Consider the following 23871-nt stretch of genomic DNA (forward strand, 5'->3'; position numbering starts at 1 on the left):
TATACATCAAACTAAAATTTTAGAAAGTCAGTTATTTTATTCCTTTTGCATGTTTCGCAGGTTAGGCAATTTTATTTTTTTAACTCGCACCAATTTTATATCCTCCACTGTACGCGAAGTCGGTATTTTGTTTGGGCTCTACATTGACACTTATGTCTCATAAATTATGCAATATCTCAACAACAACACTTACCATCACCTGATGCGATCTCAGGGTACCGAAATTGTCGCGTCCGCGATATGTTTGCTGAGTATTATAGCCATCAGGCTGGAACTGGAAGAGCGCTTCTGAATTGGGACCATGATGATGCATGGGTTTACGTAACGTACTTTTTGGTGAATGTTGGATTTTATTTTGAGGTGGCGGTTGTGGCAGTAATACCGGTTCGGCGTACGTCACTTCTTCCACTTGAGGTAGCAGCTTGGGCTCGGCTTGGATGCTATGTAGTAGAAAGAAGAGAGAAAGGAAAGTGTTATAAGAAACAAGGTAAAGATAAGTGCTTACATAGAGATAAACATATATATATTTTGTTATATTATTTCTCCATAATCCAATAGTTTATATTTACCGATTAACATTTTGACGTTGTTCAAAATATTCATACTCCGTATCAGGATATGGCAAATTATCATCCTCATCCTTATGACAGCGGCGGCCACAAAAGTAGCCCGTTACAAAGCCGACTAGCAATGAAAAAATGGAACCAGCTAAGACGGCCATTACCAGCGTTTCAACGGTGTACTGTGCATTGATGATATCTGGAGAAATTTGTGGACCTTTTTTTAGTAGTTAAATTTTGCATGATTTTGTGTTAAGGTATACGAATTTTGTATGCAGGTTATTTTATTATGTAATTTTTTTTTAGTGGTTTTTATTTAATTAAATTTTTCCATTTCAATACAATCCATTTAGAAAAATAATTTTCGTTTTATTTTAATTTGTTGTTGTTTTATGTGTTGTGTTTGGCGCATAGAAACACGGAAAATTTAAATACGTTTATCAACAACAACAACAAAGATTAACAGTGTAAAACAGCAACAGCAACATCAATGGTTATGTTACGCACGATATCATCATAAATATGTATGTAACATTAGGGTGGATTATGATAAACGTCAAGATAATAATATTTTTTTGCAATCAAACATGAAAAGAAAAGAAAAAGAAAGAGAATAAATTTTAATTTAATTGTTTTACAAAATGTAGTGTTGTTTTTGTAATAGGTGTACAATTCTTAATTGGGTTAGGGTGGAGTAAAACTGTTGTGTATGTAATCGAAAATGTAGAACTACGAGAAAAGACAGATTAAAAAATAAAAAACAAACAAAATAATAAAATAAATAAAATAAATCAAAATAGTATTAAAACAGACTTTATATTTTGTTATAAAATAATTTACAATAACAACAAAGAAATTATTAGAAATGACAAAAAAATACATATATTCATGCTCAATTCGTGCTTTTTTTAAAAATAAGACCCTGGCCCGCATCGTGTTATATGATCCGTGATCGAAATCCATTTCATAAATCAAAATAGCTCTAAAATAGTGAACTTCTTGAATGCCATATGCTCAATAGTGACCATACACACTGATAAGATCCCCGATTTATAACCATTTATATATATTTACTAGCAGACCCGGCAGACGTTGTTCTGCCCTAAATTTGGCCTATCTGCATACATTTTAATAAGCTTTTTCCATCTAACTCTGCCCTACCCTTCTACACTTTTTCCTAATCTTTTTATTCACTTCTCCCTCTGTCTTTTTTGCTTCATCTCCATCTTCGTCACATTCTATCTCTTTCTCAGTCTCCTTCTCTATTTTCTCTTCTCTCAAGTTTTTCTCCTTCTTCTTCATCTCTTATTGCCAGTCCCAGAGGGTGGTATGTATTTTGTTCCAGTCCCATTCCGAGTCTCAGTCCCAGTCCCACTCCGAGTCTCAGTCTCAGTCCCAGTCCTAGTCCTAATCCCAGCCCCAGTCCGTCTCTGGTATACTTCCGGAAAAAGCAGCGTAAATACTAATATAGGCAAATTTATATACGAAATTTCAGGCAAATCGAATAGGACGTTTGTAAATAGGTATGTGGGTATTATTAATTCTTGTCTTTATTTCGGCTTCGCATGCATATTTATCAGTTTTGCCAGGTTGATGCGGCTAAATCGAATAACACAATGAACTTTAGAGCTCTCAGAAACAGCTTTCATTTGATATCCATTACGTTTTGGGCTATATCTCGAGACCTTAGCCTCCCAGTTGTAAAAAAATTACCCTGTACTATAGCACTCATCAACAGGTTTGATTTGATATCCATATTGTATAACACATTCTAGGGGTACCCGGGTCCACGTTTTGGGCTATATCTCGAGACCCTAGCCTCCCAGTTGTATGAAAATTATCCTGTACTATAGCACTCATCAACAGCTTCCATCTGATATCCATATTGTATAAACACATTCTAGGGGTACCCGGGTCCACGTTTTGGGCTATATCTCGAGACCATAGCCTCCCAGTTGTATGAAAATTACCCTGTACTATAGCTCTCACCAACAGGTTTCATTTGATATCCATATTGTATAACACATTCTAGGGGTACCCGGGTCCACGTTTTGGGCTATATCTCGAGACCCTAGCCTCCCAGTTGTATGAAAATTATCCTGTACTATAGCACTCATCAACAGCTTCCATCTGATATCCATATTGTATAAACACATTCTAGGGGTACCCGGGTCCACATTTTGGGCTATATCTCGAGACCCTAGCCTCCCAGTTGTATCAAAATTATCCTGTACTATAGCACTCATCAACAGTTTTCCTTTGATATCCTTATTGTATAAACACATTCTAGGGGTACCCGGGTCCACGTTTTGGGCTATATCTCGAGACCCTAGCCTCCCGTATGAAAATTACCCTGTACTATAGCACTCACCAACAGGTTTCATTTGATATCCATATTGTATAAACACATTCTAGGGGTACCCGGGTCCACGTTTTGGGCTATATGTCGAGACCCTAGCCTCCCAGTTGTATCAAAATTATCCTGTACTATAGCACTCATCAACAGTTTTCCTTTGATATCCTTATTGTATAAACACATTCTAGGGGTACCCGGGTCCACGTTACGGGCTATATCTCGAGACCCTAGCCTCCCAGTTGTATCAAAATTATCCTGTACTATAGCACTCATCAACAGTTTTCATTTGATATCCATATTGTATAAACACATTCTAGGGGTACCCGGGTCCACGTTTTGGGCTATATCTCAAGACCTTAGCCTCCCAGTTGTATCAAAATTATCCTGTACTATAGTAGTCATCAACAGTTTTCATTTGATATCCATATTGTATAAACACATTCTAGGGGTACCCGGGTCCACGTTTTGGGCTATATCTCGAGACCCTAGCCTCCCAGTTGTATGAAAATTAACCTGTACTATAGCACTCACCAACAGGTTTCATTTGATATCCATATTGTATAACACATTCTAGGGGTACCCGGGTCCACGTTTTGGGTTATATCTCGAGACCCTAGCCTCCCAGTTGTATGAAAATTATCCTGTACTATAGCACTCATCAACAGCTTCCATCTGATATCCATATTGTATAAACACATTCTAGGGGTACCCGGGTCCACGTTTTGGGCTATATCTCGAGACCCTAGCCTCCCAGTTGTATGAAAATTACCCTGTACTATAGCTCTCACCAACAGGTTTCATTTGATATCCATATTGTATAACACATTCTAGGGGTACCCGGGTCCACGTTTTGGGCTATATCTCGAGACCCTAGCCTCCCAGTTGTATGAAAATTATCCTGTACTATAGCACTCATCAACAGCTTCCATCTGATATCCATATTGTATAAACACATTCTAGGGGTACCCGGGTCCACATTTTGGGCTATATCTCGAGACCCTAGCCTCCCAGTTGTATGAAAATTATCCTGTACTATAGCACTTATCAACAGCTTTCATTTGACATCCATATTGTATAAACACATTCTAGGGGAATCCGAGTCCACGTTTTGGCCTATATCTCGAGACCCTAGCCTCCCAGTTGTATCAAAATTATCCTGTACTATAGCACTCATCAACAGTTTTCCTTTGATATCCTTATTGAATAAACACATTCTAGGGGTACCCGGGTCCACGTTTTGGGCTATATCTCGAGACCCTAGCCTCCCGTATGAAAATTACCCTGTACTATAGCACTCATCAACAGGTTTCATTTGATATCCATATTGTATAAACACATTCTAGGGGTACCCGGGTCCACGTTTTGGGCTATATGTCGAGACCCTAGCCTCCCAGTTGTATCAAAATTATCCTGTACTATAGCACTCATCAACAGTTTTCCTTTGATATCCTTATTGTATAAACACATTCTAGGGGTACCCGGGTCCACGTTTTGGGCTATATCTCGAGACCCTAGCCTGCCAGTTGTATGAAAATTATCCTGTACTATAGCACTCATCAACAGTTTTCATTTGATATCCATATTGTATAAACACATTCTAGGGGTACCCGGGTCCACGTTTTGGGCTATATCTCGAGACCCTAGCCTCCCAGTTGTATCAAAATTATCCTGTACTATAGCACTCATCAACAGTTTTCATTTGATATCCATATTGTATAAACACATTCTAGGGGTACCCGGGTCCACGTTTTGGGCTATATCTCAAGACCTTAGCCTCCCAGTTGTATCAAAATTATCCTGTACTATAGTACTCATCAACAGTTTTCATTTGATATCCATATTGTATAAACACATTCTAGGGGTACCCGGGTCCACGTTTTGGGCTATATGTCGAGACCCTAGCCTCCCAGTTGTATGAAAATTATCCTGTATTATAGCACTCATCAACAGCTTTCATTTGATATCCATATTGTATAAACACATTCTAGGGGTACCCGGGTCCACGTTTTGGGCTATATCTCGAGACCCTAGCCTCCCAGTTGTATGAAAATTATCCTGTACTATAGCACTCATCAACAGCTTCCATCTGATATCCATATTGTATAAACACATTCTAGGGGTACCCGGGTCCACGTTTTGGGCTATATCTCGAGACCCTAGCCTCCCAGTTGTATGAAAATTACCCTGTACTATAGCTCTCACCAACAGGTTTCATTTGATATCCATATTGTATAAACACATTCTAGGGGTACCCGGGTCCACGTTTTGGGCTATATCTCGAGACCCTAGCCTCCCAGTTGTATCAAAATTATCCTGTACTATAGCACTCATCAACAGTTTTCATTTGATATCCATATTGTATAAACACATTCTAGGGGTACCCGGGTCCACGTTTTGGGTTATATCTCAAGACCTTAGCCTCCCAGTTGTATCAAAATTATCCTGTACTATAGTACTCATCAACAGTTTTCATTTGATATCCATATTGTATAAACACATTCTAGGGGTACCCGGGTCCACGTTTTGGGCTATATATATACCTTAGCCTCCCAGTTGTATCAAAATTATCCTGTACTATAGTACTCATCAACAGTTTTCATTTGATATCCATATTGTATAAACACATTCTAGGGGTACCCGGGTCCACGTTTTGGGCTATATCTCAAGACCTTAGCCTCCCAGTTGTATCAAAATTATCCTGTACTATAGTACTCATCAACAGTTTTCATTTGATATCCATATTGTATAAACACATTCTAGGGGTACCCGGGTCCACGTTTTGGGCTATATCTCAAGACCTTAGCCTCCCAGTTGTATCAAAATTATCCTGTACTATAGTACTCATCAACAGTTTTCATTTGATATCCATATTGTATAAACACATTCTAGGGGTACCCGGGTCCACGTTTTGGGCTATATCTCGAGACCCTAGCCTCCCAGTTGTATGAAAATTAACCTGTACTATAGCACTCACCAACAGGTTTCATTTGATATCCATATTGTATAACACATTATAGGGGTACCCGGGTCCACGTTTTGGGCTATATCTCGAGACCCTAGCCTGCCAGTTGTATGAAAATTATCCTGTACTATAGCACTCATCAACAGTTTTCATTTGATATCCATATTGTATAAACACATTCTAGGGGTACCCGGGTCCACGTTTTGGGCTATATGTCGAGACCCTAGCCTCCCAGTTGTATGAAAATTATCCTGTACTATAGCACTCATCAACAGTTTTCATTTGATATCCATATTGTATAAACACATTCTAGGGGTACCCGGGTCCACGTTTTGGGCTATATCTCGAGACCCTAGCCTCCCAGTTGTATCAAAATTATCCTGTACTATAGCACTCATCAACAGTTTTCATTTGATATCCATATTGTATAAACACATTCTAGGGGTACCCGGGTCCACGTTTTGGGCTATATCTCAAGACCTTAGCCTCCCAGTTGTATCAAAATTATCCTGTACTATAGTACTCATCAACAGTTTTCATTTGATATCCATATTGTATAAACACATTCTAGGGGTACCCGGGTCCACGTTTTGGGCTATATCTCAAGACCTTAGCCTCCCAGTTGTATCAAAATTATCCTGTACTATAGTACTCATCAACAGTTTTCATTTGATATCCATATTGTATAAACACATTCTAGGGGTACCCGGGTCCACGTTTTGGGCTATATGTCGAGACCCTAGCCTCCCAGTTGTATGAAAATTATCCTGTATTATAGCACTCATCAACAGCTTTCATTTGATATCCATATTGTATAAACACATTCTAGGGGTACCCGGGTCCACGTTTTGGGCTATATCTCGAGACCCTAGCCTCCCAGTTGTATGAAAATTATCCTGTACTATAGCATTCATCAACAGCTTCCATCTGATATCCATATTGTATAAACACATTCTAGGGGTACCCGGGTCCACGTTTTGGGCTATATCTCGAGACCCTAGCCTCCCAGTTGTATGAAAATTACCCTGTACTATAGCTCTCACCAACAGGTTTCATTTGATATCCATATTGTATAACACATTCTAGGGGTACCCGGGTCCACGTTTTGGGCTATATCTCGAGACCCTAGCCTCCCAGTTGTATGAAAATTATCCTGTACTATAGCACTCATCAACAGCTTCCATCTGATATCCATATTGTATAAACACATTCTAGGGGTACCCGGGTCCACATTTTGGGCTATATGTCGAGACCCTAGCCTCCCAGTTGTATGAAAATTATCCTGTACTATAGCACTTATCAACAGCTTTCATTCGACATACATATTGTATAAACACATTCTAGGGGAATCCGAGTCCACGTTTTGGCCTATATCTCGAGACCCTAGCCTCCCAGTTGTATCAAAATTATCCTGTACTATAGCACTCATCAACAGTTTTCCTTTGATATCCTTATTGTATAAACACATTCTAGGAGTACCCGGGTCCACGTTTTGGGCTATATCTCGAGACCCTAGCCTCCCGTATGAAAATTACCCTGTACTATAGCACTCACCAACAGGTTTCATTTGATATCCATATTGTATAAACACATTCTAGGGGTACCCGGGTCCACGTTTTGGGCTATATGTCGAGACCCTAGCCTAACAGTTGTATCAAAATTATCCTGTACTATAGCACTCATCAACAGTTTTCCTTTGATATCCTTATTGTATAAACACATTCTAGGGGTACCCAGGTCCACGTTTCGGGCTATATCTCGAGACCCTAGCCTCCCAGTTGTATCAAAATTATCCTGTACTATAGCACTCATCAACAGTTTTCATTTGATATCCATATTGTATAAACACATTCTAGGGGTACCCGGGTCCACGTTTTGGGCTATATCTCAAGACCTTAGCCTCCCAGTTGTATCAAAATTATCCTGTACTATAGTACTCATCAACAGTTTTCACTTGATATCCATATTGTATAAACACATTCTAGGGGTACCCGGGTCCACGTTTTGGGCTATATCTCGAGACCCTAGCCTCCCAGTTGTATCAAAATTATCCTGTACTATAGCACTCATCAACAGTTTTCATTTGATATCCATATTGTATAAACACATTCTAGGGGTACCCGGGTCCACGTTTTGGGCTATATCTCAAGACCTTAGCCTCCCAGTTGTATCAAAATTATCCTGTACTATAGTACTCATCAACAGTTTTCATTTGATATCCATATTGTATAAACACATTCTAGGGGTACCCGGGTCCACGTTTTGGGCTATATGTCGAGACCCTAGCCTCCCAGTTGTATGAAAATTATCCTGTATTATAGCACTCATCAACAGCTTTCATTTGATATCCATATTGTATAAACACATTCTAGGGGTACCCGGGTCCACGTTTTGGGCTATATCTCGAGACCCGAGCCTCCCAGTTGTATGAAAATTATTCTGTACTATAGCACTCATCAACAGTTTTCATTTGATATCCATATTGTATAAACACATTCTAGGGGTACCCGGGTCCACGTTTTGGGCTATATCTCGAGACCCTAGCCTCCCAGTTGTATGAAAATTACCCTGTACTATAGCACTCACCAACAGGTTTCATTTGATATCCATATTGTATAACACATTCTAGGGGTACCCGGGTTCACGTTTTGGGTTATATCTCGAGACCCTGGCCTCCCAGTTGTATGAAAATTATCTTGTCCTATAGCACTCACCAACAGCTTCCATCTGATATCCATATTGTATAAACACATTCTAGGGGTACCCGGGTCCACGTTTTGGGCTATATGTCGAGACCCTAGCCTCCCAGTTGTATGAAAATTATCCTGTACTATAGCACTCATCAACAGCTTTCATCTGATATCCATATTGTATAAACACATTCTAGGGGTACCCGGGGTCCACGTTTTGGGCTATATCTCGAGACCCTAGCCTCCCAGTTGTATGAAAATTATCCTGTACTATAGCACTCATCAACAGCTTTCATTTGATATCCATATTGTATAAACACATTCTAGGGTACCCGGGTCCACGTTTTGGGCTATATCTCGAGACCCTAGCCTCCCAGTTGTATGAAAATTACCCTGTACTATAGCACTCACCAACAGGTTTCATTTGATATCCATATTGTATAACACATTATAGGGGTACCCGGGTCCACGTTTTGGGCTATATCTCGAGACCCTAGCCTCCCAGTTGTATGAAAATTATCCTGTACTATAGCACTCATCAACAGCTTTCATTTGACATCCATATTGTATAAACACATTCTAGGGGAATCCGAGTCCACGTTTTGGCCTATATCTCGAGACCCTAGCCTCCCAGTTGTATGAAAATTATCCTGTACTATAGTACTCATCAACAGCTTTCATTTGATATCCATATTGTATAAACACATTCTAGGGGTACCCGGGTCCACATTTTGATCTACGCTAGACACGTAGCGAAAAAAAAGGTAGACGTTGGCCGATTCTCAGACTTACCCAATATGATCACAAAATTTCATGAGAATCGGTTCAGCCGTTTCGGAGGAGTTCAGCCTCTAAAACCGTGACAGAAGAATTTTATATATTAGATTTATAGTTTGACAGATTCATATTTATTATGTGAGTGAAATTGGTTTTTCGTCCGTGATCGTATAACACGTAACGGACCTAAGCTTTGTTACTTAACCTTCCTTTTTTTTAAGACCCTTACAGTTTATATCGCTCAATATTTCTCTCTTTTCACTCTTTTACTTCCTTGCCCTATTCCAATCACAAATTTTCTCACATCTCCTATCGTTCATCCTCATTCTGCATGTGTACATCTGTCTCTCTTCCTCTCGATCCCCTTCGACCTCTACCGTTCCCTCGGTCTATTTTCTGGCTACACCTCTGTGTCCCTGTATACCTCTTTATATTCGAATATCTCGGGTTCCTTCTCTCTTATGTGCTTCCTTTCCTGTTATCTGTGCTATTCAATATCCGCACCTGTGCACCAACGTATATGATTCATTAAAACCTATCACTTTTTTCTTATCCCCTCTCCCCCTTCCGCCTCTATCGCTTTTGCAAACATGTCGCGGTCAAACAAATTTCCAATAGATCAGTTCAGTGACCGCTTCACGGAAAAGCGAAACCCTATAGCTTGCCCAAGGTAAATAGCTACCTGCATACCAAATTTCCAGCTAATCTGGTAGTTTGTTTGTGAGTTCATTACATGCAACAAAACTTGTATATGTAGATGCGCTGCAGCCTTTTTAAAGTTTGTTGAGAAACCAGAAAGAACGGATGACATTCCGGTTCCAATTCTTACGAGACTGAAGTCTACATGTAGTAGTTTTGCACGAACCAAATAAATTTGATAGGCAATTTAGGACGTTTAATGTCGGTGCTGCCAATTGGTAGCCTATTCAGATAACATGGTACGGAGGTGGTTCACACTGAAGGATTATTTGTTGGAATACCTAGGTGGTTGGTATTCTGCTAACCACTTGTCAACCCAAAGGCAGGTGCTCACTATGTTGGAAGGACACAGTGGATAACGATCTTACATCTCAATATGTGCTAGGCGGCAAAAAACAGAGCACGACCTGTTTGAAGGCCGAAATCGCTTAAGCTAATAAGTAAGAAAGTAGCAATCCAAATAAGAAGGGAGAGCACTTTTAATAATTTTTAGTGTATGGTCTTGGAAGTCACATTCGCGGAACTACTGATTCCAAGGGTTAGATACAGCGCGAAAATATAAGAAACCAGGTTCTAAAAAAATTCTAATGTAGATAAAATAGCTAAGAAAGGCTACGTTAGCTTTTATTACTCTCGCGAGGTCATGGATAAACGGTGGGTGACTTTCCCCACTGATAGTGCGTCGGTCATGCAAGCCGATAGTGGACACAATGAAGTAATTTAAAGTTAAAATTTTATTGTTTCCATCGTATGTTGGTTGAACATCTCTAAGGAAATGAAATGCTTAGTGTGGGAAGTATGCTGAGGACAAACGACGCCAATCTGGTGGTCGTATTACGAGGAAGCAATGAAACTCAAAGGCACTAGTAGAACAGTCCTGGTCCAGGTGTCTGAGATTAGAGATCTGAATACAGAAAAAATATTTGCAGGTATGTTTATCGGTTGCCATCTGTTAGATATGTAGACGCAGCATACAGATCACTTAACACAGTGTAGGGGCTCTGAAACAAAGGTTTGCTGCCGCAGTTCAATTCCTCTTAGTGCAGAAGCCTGAAAAATGCAGTGGATAAGTTTAGAGCATGGTTCACAAAAAATTTAAAGTAATTTCCCTTTCGCAATGACAGAAAGATTGTGCCATGGAATACAGATCCCCGTTTTAGAATTACTAAGTAGCTATCAGCAGTTCGATCGGAAAATTTGTGAGATAGGGACAGCAAGACTTAAGTGGAGGGCACTATGGTGAATATGATACATGACAACGCACAGCGAACTTCCGCCACAAGTAAAACAACAAAGACAGCGTAAGTACAAGAAAACGAAAGCTAAGCTTGCACGGTGGTAGCGTCAGCGAATATGAGCTACAGAGGAAAAATAGAGATAACTAGATGACCGCAGCTTCGAGAGAGGTGAAGAAACTTTCAAGTGCGGGAACTGTGGCGACAGTTTTTTAATACCAAAATGTTTGAAGTTAATTGAAAGTGTAAACTTCGGCTAAGATTAGGTTAAACTGGTTGGTACGTGAGGATTTCATACAAACTGAATGAGTCCATAGTGTTAAAAGAAGTTTGCTAAACTTCGACTAAAGATATCTATTATTTCTTTAAATAACAATATTTAAATAATAGTTTATGCTATCTAATCAAAAAAGCAACTAAGAAGTTATAGACACAAACTTTTACCTATTTTTCTGTAAATATCTCATCAAATCAAATATTTATTTATTTTCATAACAATGTATTGTGTCAGAGTGAGCACAATGCAAAAAATAGTTTATGAGCCCGTAAGCACAAAGAAATTGCTACGAGTTGGGCTGCTATCAAAATCCAAATAGACAGACAATCAAACAAGAATACAGGCTAGAAGTCTTTGTGGAAAACAATCACACATACACATGCACAAAATAAATATAGGTATTGTTACGAATATTAGCAAAATTAAGGAGTGCTGCCGTCTCTAAGCCGATGCTAAGCAGTGACGTGAATGCACATCAATAATTCAATCATTATGTATCTACATAAACGAAACAATAACTGCGTCTACATATATGTACCATGTACGTATACGAGCAGCGGAGAGTCAATGCACTAACACATGCATATATCTGAGATAATCTTATAAGTATGCAATGAGAAAAACTATAAAATTGTGCAATTGTAGTTACAGCTGAGAAGTTTGAGAGCTGCTGGACTAGTAGATTCTCGAAGCGACTAGAAGATGCGAATGTTAAAATCAAAGAGTATAAAAGGCGACAGATGTAGAGGCGCTGTAATTCAGTTTGATTTGAGATTTGGATTAAGCGCTATCTAGCGAGCTATAGCAGTATTATTTTGAATAGTAGAGCTTCATTTGAGCTGTCAATCAGTTTGGTTATTAAGTCAGCGAGTAGCAAAGTATAAGTGTTATTGTGAAGTACTTTAATAAAGGCCATTTTTCCATTATTCAATATTGGAGTTATTTATTCAACAGTTTAGTGATTCGAACGTAGCAGAGGATTGCAAATAAGAAGATTTGCAAGTAAATTCGTTACAATTGGTGTCAGAAGAGGAATTGTTGAATAAATTCTAGAGGACAACAAGGACATGGCAAAGTTAAGTGAATTGAAGATCCCGCAACTGAAGAAGGAGTTGGAGAGCCGTGGATTGAATACAAGCGGCGTTAAACTCGAACTTCAGGCACGGCTACGAGAAGCAATGGAAGCAGAAGGAATTGATGTGGAAGAGCATGTCTTTCATCTTGATGGCGAGGAGACAACAAAAATTGAAGAGAAAAATGAAACACCGCAGACAATGGCGAACACAGACCTGAACATGATATTGGCTGCAATATCGGCACAAATGTCCGAAATGTCATCACAAATATCCACAAATATGTCATCACAGCTGGAAGAACAGAAGACATATATGGCATCACAACTAGAATCGCAGGAGACACGCATAACATCGAAGATTGAAGCACAAGAAACGCGTATGGCAGAAATGTCGACACAGATTACATCAAAGATGGAGACACAATTGGAAGAACAGAAGACATATTTGGCATCTCAACTGGAAGCGCAAGAGGCACGTATATCTGAAATGTCGGCACAAATTTCGGAACAGGTATCAGCGCAGCTCTTTGTGAAACTGGAAGAGCAGGATGCAAAAATTTTACAACTCGAGGACAAAATTGATGCCGAAATAGAAGCGTTAAAAGGTCGTATGGAGCAGTTACAACTAAACCGCCCAGCTGTTTCAGCAAGCAATACAAAGGTAAAAACACCATCCTTTGACGGTTCTGTTCCTTTCCAGGTCTTTAAGCTACAGTTTGAGAAGACCGCAGCAGTGAACAACTGGAATGTGGAAGATAAAGTTGCTGCACTATTCGTGGCATTGAAGGGGCCAGCAGCGGAAATTCTACAGACGATTCCCGAAGGAGAGCGGAACAATTATGAAGCATTGATGGCTGCTGTAGAACGACGTTATGGAAGCGAGCATAGGAAACAGATATTCCAAATTAAGTTGCAAAACCGCTACCAAAAAGCAAATGAGACATTGCAGGAGTTTGCTTCAGATGTTGAAAGGTTGGCTCATCTCGCAAATGCAGACGCACCCGTGGAATACACCGAGAGGGTAAAAATCCAGAGTTTTATAAATGGCATACGAGACGTCGAAACAAAGCGAGCTACATACGCAAACCCAAAGCCAACATTCGCAGAAACGGTGTCACAAGCTCTGATTCAAGAAACAGCGTCGCTTCTGTGTAAGCCAGTTTTCAAAGCACGCCGTGTGGAAGTAGAAAGGCCAGAGTGGGTAGACGCAATATTGGAGGCACTGAAAGGATCGCAAAAGCGAAGTGAAAAAGTTATCAAATGCTTCAAATGCGGGAAGTCCGGTCACATAGCACGTCATTGCGATCTTGGTCTTAATAGTTCCAACAATGTGGGTGGCCGTAAACGCAAAGCTGGAGGAGATGAGCAAGAGCGAGTAAGAGGTAGAGAGCTAGATCCAGCTATTGAATGCCCTGTGATATCTGTGTCGCAAATTGGAAGGAAATCAAGCAGTCTTACCGTCAGAGGGAATGTGGATGGTAAAGAGCGTGTACTGACTGTAGATACGGGGGCATCTCATTCCTTGATTCGATCTGATTTGGTCTACAGGAGAGTAAAGTCATTACCTGGAGCAAGGTTGCGTACGGTCACAGGCGAGTATAATCAAGTCCAAGGCGAAGTGGTTTGTGAGGTATTAATTGGGAAGGTCATGGTTTTACACAAATTCGTTGTGGCGGAGATTGTTGATGAAGTTATATTGGGAGTGGATTTCTTGGTTGACCATGACGTCAGGATCGATATGCGGAGAAAAATTATGCGCTATAAGAACCAGGACATACCACTTAACTTTAGTTTGGAAAAAGGTTTCAGCAGTAATCGAGTACTTGTGGAGAAAAGTCGAAAAAGGCCACGAAAGTCAAAAGTAAAGGTTGATGAAACGAATGGGCCAAACAAAGCGAAATCAAAAGTACCTGCGAGAAAAACACCGGCATTGACAAACCCAAATGGACGCACTAAAACGACTGCAAGAATTTTGCAGGAAGCATGCAAGGGTTGTTTCAAGCCAAGGCACACTACTGTTGTGAAGCGTCGGAACGATACTGATTATGCAAAGCAAATCCGTCCAGCGCAAGCTCTGCGAAGTAGTTCTTCATTGGCTGAGCAACAGAGTGCGAGGGAACGATCCAGGATAACGAGTAGTAAGATGAAACACAGGTACGGCAAGGAAAATAATTCGGAAGGTTTCCGGGAGGGAGATTTGGAACTTTTATACAACCCTCACCGGCGGAAAGGTGTTGCATCCAAATTTCGGTGCAGTTAGGAAGGCCCGTACAAGGTTGTGAAGAAGATCAGTGATACCATCTACCGCATACAAAGCATTGAGAAACCACGGAGTAGAAGAGTGGTACATTTGGCGATGCTAGCAGCGTTTAGATCGAGGGATTTGTCTGATCGGGACGATCAGACTTAGGTGGAGGGCAGTGTTACGAATATTAGCAAAATTAAGGAGTGCTGCCGTCTCTAAGCCGATGCTAAGCAGTGACGTGAATGCACATCAATAATTCAATTATTATGTATCTACATAAACGAAACAATAACTGCGTCTACATATATGTACCATGTACGTATACGAGCAGCGGAGAGTCAATGCACTAACACATGCATATATCTGAGATAATCTTATAAGTATGCAATGAGAAAAACTATAAAATTGTGCAATTGTAGTTACAGCTGAGAAGTTTGAGAGCTGCTGGACTAGTAGATTCTCGAAGCGACTAGAAGATGCGAATGTTAAAATCAAAGAGTATAAAAGGCGACAGATGTAGAGGCGCTGTAATTCAGTTTGATTTGAGATTTGGATTAAGCGCTATCTAGCGAGCTATAGCAGTATTATTTTGAATAGTAGAGCTTCATTTGAGCTGTCAATCAGTTTGGTTATTAAGTCAGCGAGTAGCAAAGTATAAGTGTTATTGTGAAGTACTTTAATAAAGGCCATTTTTCCATTATTCAATATTGGAGTTATTTATTCAACAGTTTAGTGATTCGAACGTAGCAGAGGATTGCAAATAAGAAGATTTGCAAGTAAATTCGTTACAGTATTATGCACACAACTAAAAAAAACAATACGCACTAAAAAAAAAATTACAGCACCAAAAGCAACAAAACTATAAACACCTATTTAATAAAGGAAATCAAAATCAAAAACAATACGCCGTAAGATAACTAACTACATCTCTTGTTATAGTAACAAGAACAAGAGGAGAGCGCTGAAGGGCAAGTAAAGTATGCGCAGACATGAAAATATTAAAAATTGAACATGCACAAATAATAAAAGAAGAATAAAAACTTAAACTTACATAATATAATAAGGCAATAAAAGTAAAATCAACAACAGACATTAAATGTTACTCAGCATGTATATATGTGTGTCTGTGCATACGCCATGAATCCGCACAGCTGTCTCACTGACAACATCAACATCATCAACAGCAAAAGCAGTCAGCATATCCTTCGAGTTAAGGGGATAAGTAACAGTTGGATACATAAAGTATCTGTAAGGCCCGGTTTTTCAGTACAAGTTCAACTCAGTTTGTCAGTTAAACTACGCTTAAACTTATTCTGCAGTGTTTCAGTATACTTCAACTGAAGTTTAAGCTGAGCTTAAGCGGCCGATCTGGCAGAGTTAAACTCTAGTTAACCAACCATTTCGGCTTGAGTACCATTAGAACTCATGTTGATAACTAGGCATACTTCTAAAATCTCAAGAGTGGTTTCGAAACAGTGGCTCAACTCGAGAATCATAGCGTAATCAGCAAAAGAGGGCATTTTTATAAAGCAAAAAAGAGCTATTACTTAAGTTGAAACAATTTAATTCCCAACTTGTGATTCTCTAACTGGACTCCAATGTAAGATCCAGACTACAGTAGTTTCACGAAAATAAAATAAAATACAACATAATAACAACAAAAATTGTTGATAAAATAAAATATATATAATTTATTTTTGATTAATTATACTTTATTACTGTTGATAGCAGTGTTTATTTCTCATAATGAACAGCTGTTGATTTTGGTGGTACCACCTTGGAGTTTTTTTTTCAACTCCACCTCAATTAGACATCCAATGTAGGATATCAACTGGAGAAATGTGTTGAATATTCATTTGAGAACTCAAAATCTCTCAAAGGTTGGGTAATAGTTTGATAATGACAATAGCATTGGAGATCTACTCGAGAACTCTAAATTTTACAATATTACTAAATTTTACAAAATTGCTAAAAAAAAGTGATAGTGATTGGTTTAAGAACAATTAAATAATGATGTGATACCCAGAACTATATATGTATATATATTTCGCTGGAGAAATTTTTTTTCCGTGTTTGTTGGGTAAACAAAATCCAGCTATTTCCGTATCAACAAATTATCTAGATAATAAAAAACCAATGTTGCCGCACAAAAAAGCCTACCCCAAAGGTGGCCTTAAACTGTGACTGAAAAACTGCTCAATAGTTTAACTGGAGTTTAAATTTGACTAGAGTTTAAGCAAACTTAGTTTAAGCTTAGCTTAACCAACTACTGAAAAACCGGGCCTTAAGCGGATAAGTAACAGTTGGCTACATAGTCTGTGTAAAGCAGAGTAAATACATACGTACATATATAAGTAAACTAGCTTACTGTTAAAATATGGGAATGAAGATGTCACATATACATTCAATTGAATATCCATAAAAAAATGAAAAAATTATAAATAATTTTTTTTTTCAAACTCGTGTTTAACAAATATGAAAATGTTTATTTACTTAACTCCTGCGCGCACATTATTTATTTATACTATATCTAATTTTATTATCACAAATTTTAATAATTTTCAATTACTTCTTTTTTCTACTACTTTTACGTTATTTTATTTACTTTTTAATAAATGAAAAGAAAAAAAATGTAAAAAAACATTTAAAATTAAATAGAAAGATGTCTGAACTTAAAACTCTTATGTTTTGCAAAGAAATACACAAGCTATATTTAGAAATTTAAACAAAGATTTAAAAGTTTAATTGAAAATGGAGACAGTTCTCAAAAGGTGAAGTTTTGGAAAATACTAGAGAAATTTCAAGCCTCAAGTTAAGTAATTAAAAAAAATCGAAATTATTAGGAATTTTGAGAAAGAATTTTAAGAGTTAAAAAAATTTTTGTTTGTTAAATTTTTATTTCAAAATTTTGTTATTAAACTGTATTTTTCAAATATATCAAGTTTTGTAAAGAAATAAACTAGCCATGTTTAGATAATAAAAAAAATATTAAACATTTTAATGAATTAAGAAAAAAAATTTAATAAGTAAAGTTTAAAAGTTTCAGATAATACTAGAGACATTTTAAACCCTATACATTTTTTAACTATAGAAAGTTTTTTATAAAATTTCATACCTTGATTTATTAACGATTTTAAAATTTTGCTTGAAATTACCGAAAATTCAGTAAAATAAGCGTATCTACACCGAATTCATATTGCAATTTTCGTGATGGCTATCACATTAAAATTAAATCAGTTCAAAAAAATTAATGAACAACTTTAAAATTTTCCCGAAAAATTTCATAAATTTTTATTTAAAGGGTGAAACATTAGTTTACTAACTTTTAGAATAATTAAGAATTCGAAAAATTCTGAAAATTGCTTTTTCATAAGTTATGCCGTTTTGACAGTGAGCAAGTTGTATGTACCTAGTCTGCGAAAGTGTATGGGATTTAAGTATGTGACTAGGAATAGGAGCTAGTTGCATATAAGTAAAGACATAAATACAAACATACAGCAATGTACACATATTTACAGAGGAGGAATTGTTTCAGGATTTAAAGAAGTGTGTTACAATTTATAAATAGTATGAACATAAGCATATACATAGTTTTGAAACGAACATACACATCTATATGTATATAGACAAATGTTCTAAAAATGCACATTAAAATTTTCCAAAAAGAAATTTCTTTCCTCCTTACCTTCAAAGTTTTTATCACCCATAATATTGATAATTTCTTGATCTTTGCCTTGCCGACGTGAATCCAGTAAATCCATATCATCGCGATATCCTTTTTGTTCGCCAACATTCGCATCTTTTGAATTGATTTTACCTGCAAATGTGAATGGAGTGTATGCTGAGATATAGAGATGGTGCAAATGCGAATGGATAAAGTGTGCATACAAGAAAATGTTATGTAAATGTGATATCGTTAAAAAGAAAAAATGGATAATAAAGGTGGAAAGGAAATGACAGTGAGAAAATGAAAATAGGGAATGAATGAATGTAGTGATTTGAAATGAAATAAACGAAAATAAAGAAAACATATAATAAAATTATTATTAATTGGAAGAATATTGCAAAACTTTGTTTGGGGGAATTTTGTAATTAATAAATGATTATAAATATTGAAGTAAAATATGTAGGTATCTGTATGGCAGATTCTTTAAGATTCTCTCTTACTCAATATATATTTTAAGGCAATAAAGTTGAAACGAGCCCGAAATGTGAAATAAAAGATCATAAGTATGTTTAAGAAAAAATGCATGATCTTAAATTTTAGGTCGCTAATGGGTTAATAGATGAATATGCGTCAATATATGAATATCAGTAAGAGAAACTAAAGAGAGCTGATTTTAGTGTTGAGGCTAAAAATTAAAAAAAAATGTTACACAAGGGTTAATACTTGACCCTTATGCTAAGATGCTGCACATTCACTATTTGCATGTGGATCAAGCAATTGATGTTTATAATTTGCATTCAGAATTGAGAGCAGAGAAATAGGTCACAAATGGGGTAAAAGCACTATTAAATGGGTTAAACACTAAAATTTAACTTTTTAGGGTACTCTGCGGAACCAGAACTTATTCTTTTTTTTAATCATATTTTTTGACAATTTTTTAAATTAATTCTGACAAATAGAGTTTGCTTTCCATTCTGCAGGTGTGTCTAAGTGAAGATGTAACAACTCTGATGTACATATACATATAACTTGGTTTAAAGAAAAAAAGAGCAAAAAAAAAAAAAGACATCATTCCTAATGCGTCAAAGCTTTCCACATTTAATAGATCAGCCGTTGATCACATCCATTTACACATGAGAGGAGCACCCTTAGCCAACGAATGTACCAAAATGATCACACATCCGCTTTAAGAGCATTTTGTGGTTAACGAAAGTTCCTAATTAAGTCAAGCAAGAGGGGCCTCTGTCTAACCCCGGAACTCCAGTTTAATACTACTCTCTAAAACGATGCCTTCACATATCGACTATCTATGCAGTTGAGGAACTCATCCACTTTCATCACTTGTCACTGAGTTTTGCTAGCATAACATTTCCCCACAAATGCCGATAAATCAGGGCAAACTTAAAAGCTGGAAACCCGTGCGTACCATCTAGCATGCATACAACTGACCATCGGAAACACAGAAGAGGTCTTAAGATTATTGAGTCCGTCGGAGATAGTGCATAGAAGCAACATCGTATAGAAGCTTCCACGGCAGAAGAATCAGATATACAGAAATTGGCTTATATTGAGTGTTAAGCCCGTTCCAGAAAAGGATGAGAAGTTCGTTGGATATCGTTTCTATACAGCCGAATCTTAGCCCCATAATGAGCGGGATTCATATTCAAAACAGGGCTTCCACTGCAGCAAAAACGTCATCATAACATCATTAGCTTGTGCTTCAGTTTTACTCAACCCCAGGAAATATATCTAGATTAAAGATTTTCTACTTTCGTATCGTTTCAAATGCGATTTACGAGGTATTGACTATTATTTCTTCACAGCGTGAACGCTTAAAAGTTAGCGATCTACGGGATTTATTGAATGTAAGTTCAAGTCTTGTAGCTGTGTCCAGGTCCTACCTTCCTTAGGACATTTTAAATGATGTCTGTTCCGCCTATTTCCCGAGCACTGTCAATGTTATCGTGTATCTTGTTTTGTTGATTTTCCGACAGGGTGGATAAATGATGTATATTGGAACGATTTTCCGTAATCCCTTGTCAATTTTGGTTTTGAGACAAACCGGTTTCGGCGTTGTGCCATCATCAGTGTCGATTTTCGTTCTGATCTGTTGTTGTCGTTTGTCCTGTATTTATAGTTCGTAGGTAAATGAGCAGGTATTGTCAGAACCGAGGGTGGTTTACTAATCGATTTGTGTGGCTGACTGGGGTAGGTAAAAATCCGTAATTTTAGTCGTTTAACCTTCTTTGTGGGTTTGTTGTTTTGGTGTATTAATTGTTTTGTGTTTATTTGTTGTTGTGTGTTTGTCTGTTGTACCTGTGTGATTACTTTGTTTCTTGTAAACAAGTTTTAAATCCTCGAATATTGTGTAAGAAATTATGTTTATCTGTTCGTTTATTATTCTACCGTTGAATGTTTCCTGTTTGTAGATTTCCATGTTTTCGAGTACGTTAAGACGTCGGCATTTTGCTTGTATGTGAAGAACCCTAGCTGTTTTATTGATGTTTGCTGGGGAACATTCATTCTCGACCATGTGATTTGCGAAGTTAGATTCGGGTATAATGTTTGGATTCCGTATTTTTTTGTTGTAATTTCTAATATGTTCTCTGAACCTCGTTCATATTTGCTGTCCTGTTTGTCCTATGTAACTATACTGGCATCCGCAGGTAAGCTTGTATACGCCGTGGCTATTAAACGGATCCTCTGAGTTAGTGTTAGTTCTTAGTTTTCGCTCTAGATTGTTCTATGTTTTGAATGCTTTGTAAATGTTGTACTTTTTAAAGAAGTTTGCGAATTTATATGATGCTTTCCCAGTATATGTCATAGTCGTCCAGCTATTATTTGCCTTTTCATTATTTCTTTTTGGTTGTCCTTCTGAGCTTACCTACTAGTGCTTTTTTATATCCGTTGTTTGGAACGATATTATATATGACCTCAAGTTCTCTCTTACATGCCTCTTTTCTAAGAGGTGTTCTTTCAAGTCTATGTAACAAGTGCCTTAATGCTGCATTTTTATAATGTTGGGGGTGATTTGAGGTATTATGTATTATTGTGTCGGTGGCCGTTGGCTTTCTATATATGTCATAGTTAAACCTTTTGGCTTCTTTATCAGAATTTATCTTGAGGTCTAGATAGTTGATTCCTCCGTCTTTTTCGGTTTCCATTGTAAATTTTATATTTCCATGCTGCTTGTTGAGGTACGCCAGTGCAAGCTCTGCGTTATTAGTAGTTAAAGCGCATATTATGTCATCCACGTATCTAGCATAAAACGACACGCCTAATTTAGACTTCAGCTCCTGTATGTACTTTTCTTCCAGATTTTGCATGAACACTTCCATAAGAATTGCTGATGTGGGGCTTCCCATTCCAAGACCGTTTGTTTGTCTATATATTTTATGTTGAATTGAAAATAGTTTTGACGTAAAGTGATTCTTAGCGTATTTGTGATTTGCATACTTTTCACTTTGTTTTTTGTATTTTGAACTATTGTTGAGCTAACTATGTCCAAAGTCTCCGATAGTGGTATTGATGGTTATAAATCTTTTATGTCAAATGATACCAATTTGCTGTTCTTTGTTAGCTCTACGGTCTCAAGTCTCTCTATTAGTTCTGTTGTTAGCTATTGCATATTCGTTCCTTAGCTCCAGAGTATCTTTAAATATCGTTTTCAAATATTTGGACAGTTTGTAACATGGTGCCGATTTAAAATTAATGATGGGCCTCATTGGCGTGTCCGGCTTGTGGATTTTCGGTAGCGCAATCAGTGGAGGAGCCGAAGGGTTCATTTGGACCAATCTATGTGCCATGTTAGAATCTACTACATTTGTTGCATTTTTTATAGCAACTTTGATTTGTTTTTGGTATTCATCTGTGGGATCCTCTCTCATTCTACGACATTTCATTTCCTCTATGAGATCTTCGGTTTTGGATATATATGTATTTCTCTTTTTCGATTAGCACAGTGGTGTTTCCTTTCTCCGCTTTCGTTGTGACAATATTTTTTTTCCTTAGTTTATGCCGTAGATTCTTTATTGTTTTCTCCTCTGTATTAGATGTTTGTCTTTCCTGTGCTTTCACCTCCTTTCTTATGATTGCCCTGCACATGTGTCTTGCGTGCTCCTGTTCTCCTGAGATCTCCGCATCTACAATCGCTTGCTCCATTTTTCTTACTATATTTTGGTCCATGATATTGTGCTTCAGGCCCTTTTCGAGAAGTTGTGCCTCCTTCTTGGTAATGGCCACTGTTGTGAGGTTAACGAACTTGTCATGAAACTGGTGAGTTTTTTGGTTTTGGTTACCCTCTCGTCGTCCTGCCAGCTTGTCCAATTTTCGGTTCAGCGACCTGTATTTTTGTTGTAGTTCCTGATCGACCTTTGTCCTAATGCGGTCGAAACATTCCATTAATGCAGTCGCAGGTAGTTGTTCTGCCAATCTTAAATGGATAGATAATCGTGTAACTACTCCCTTGCTCTGCACAGCAGCTTGCACATCCCATACACTGGTGTGGCTGCTTATCTCTCTAGTGTAGTTGCTCTTACAACTTGGAACTCTACCGTTTTCGAATACTTTTCTGTTTGGCTTATGTTTGCTCCATCTGCTTTTTTAATACTAGCGTCTTCTCTAACCGGCGTCATCCTTAATTCGATTGTCTGCCTCATTTGAGTCAACAGGGTTGTGATCAAAAACTTTCAATTTAATGCTGAGATAAATTACCAAAACATTCTGGGCTACACCCAAGTCCTTATGGGATACCGTACACAGAGCCAAGAAAGCAGCTAGAGAGGATTGAATTTCAAAAAACTTGTAGGGTCAATGAAATGTGTCTCAGAGCGTACTAAGAGACCTTCCAAAGTTTGAACGGGGAGGAGGCGATTATAGAAGTATCCCGCCAGCTATAGCAGGAACATTTGGATTTGAATTCGGTTTATGGTGTTATTTCTGCCAGTAGCTTTATTATGCAAACTAAACTCTAGTGTATTGATTTAAGCTTAAAAATGGATGAAAGTAGCGGAACAAGGAGTATGTATAAAAATAAATTAAATTGCCTCTATTACTTAATACACAAATTTATACTTTTATGTTTTACTGCACTTGCTGTGGAATTTAATTTTGATGCGATTTGGCAGCTTGCTATTATTTTGGCGCAGTTCCAAAATCTTTTCAAGCTTCACAAATTCGACTCATGAAATTTTTGTTATTATAATGACGGAATAACAGAAATTAATATTGTTGGATTTCTCTGCGTTTTATTTTGGAAATTCCTTAGTTACTAGAATGCATGTCTATTCTACTTGATCTTTTATTTTTATTTTTGGTAGAGGCTGGTGA

At 37.7% G+C, this 23871-nt stretch overlaps 1 protein-coding gene across 1 annotated transcript in view; it reads right to left on the reverse strand.

Annotated features, from left to right (window-relative positions):
• Nucleotides 1–23871, reverse strand: part of Sema1a (semaphorin 1a) — a 678660-nt gene that overhangs the window by 21329 nt on the left and 633460 nt on the right. Inside the window, 3 exon segments of the mRNA XM_067764629.1 lie at nucleotides 194–440; nucleotides 570–777; nucleotides 18562–18693. Coding sequence (XP_067620730.1) covers nucleotides 194–440; nucleotides 570–777; nucleotides 18562–18693 — 587 coding nt within the window.

The sequence above is a fragment of the Eurosta solidaginis genome, chromosome 2, assembly GCF_040869045.1.
Source record: "Eurosta solidaginis isolate ZX-2024a chromosome 2, ASM4086904v1, whole genome shotgun sequence".
Taxonomy (NCBI): Eukaryota; Metazoa; Arthropoda; class Insecta; order Diptera; family Tephritidae; genus Eurosta; species Eurosta solidaginis.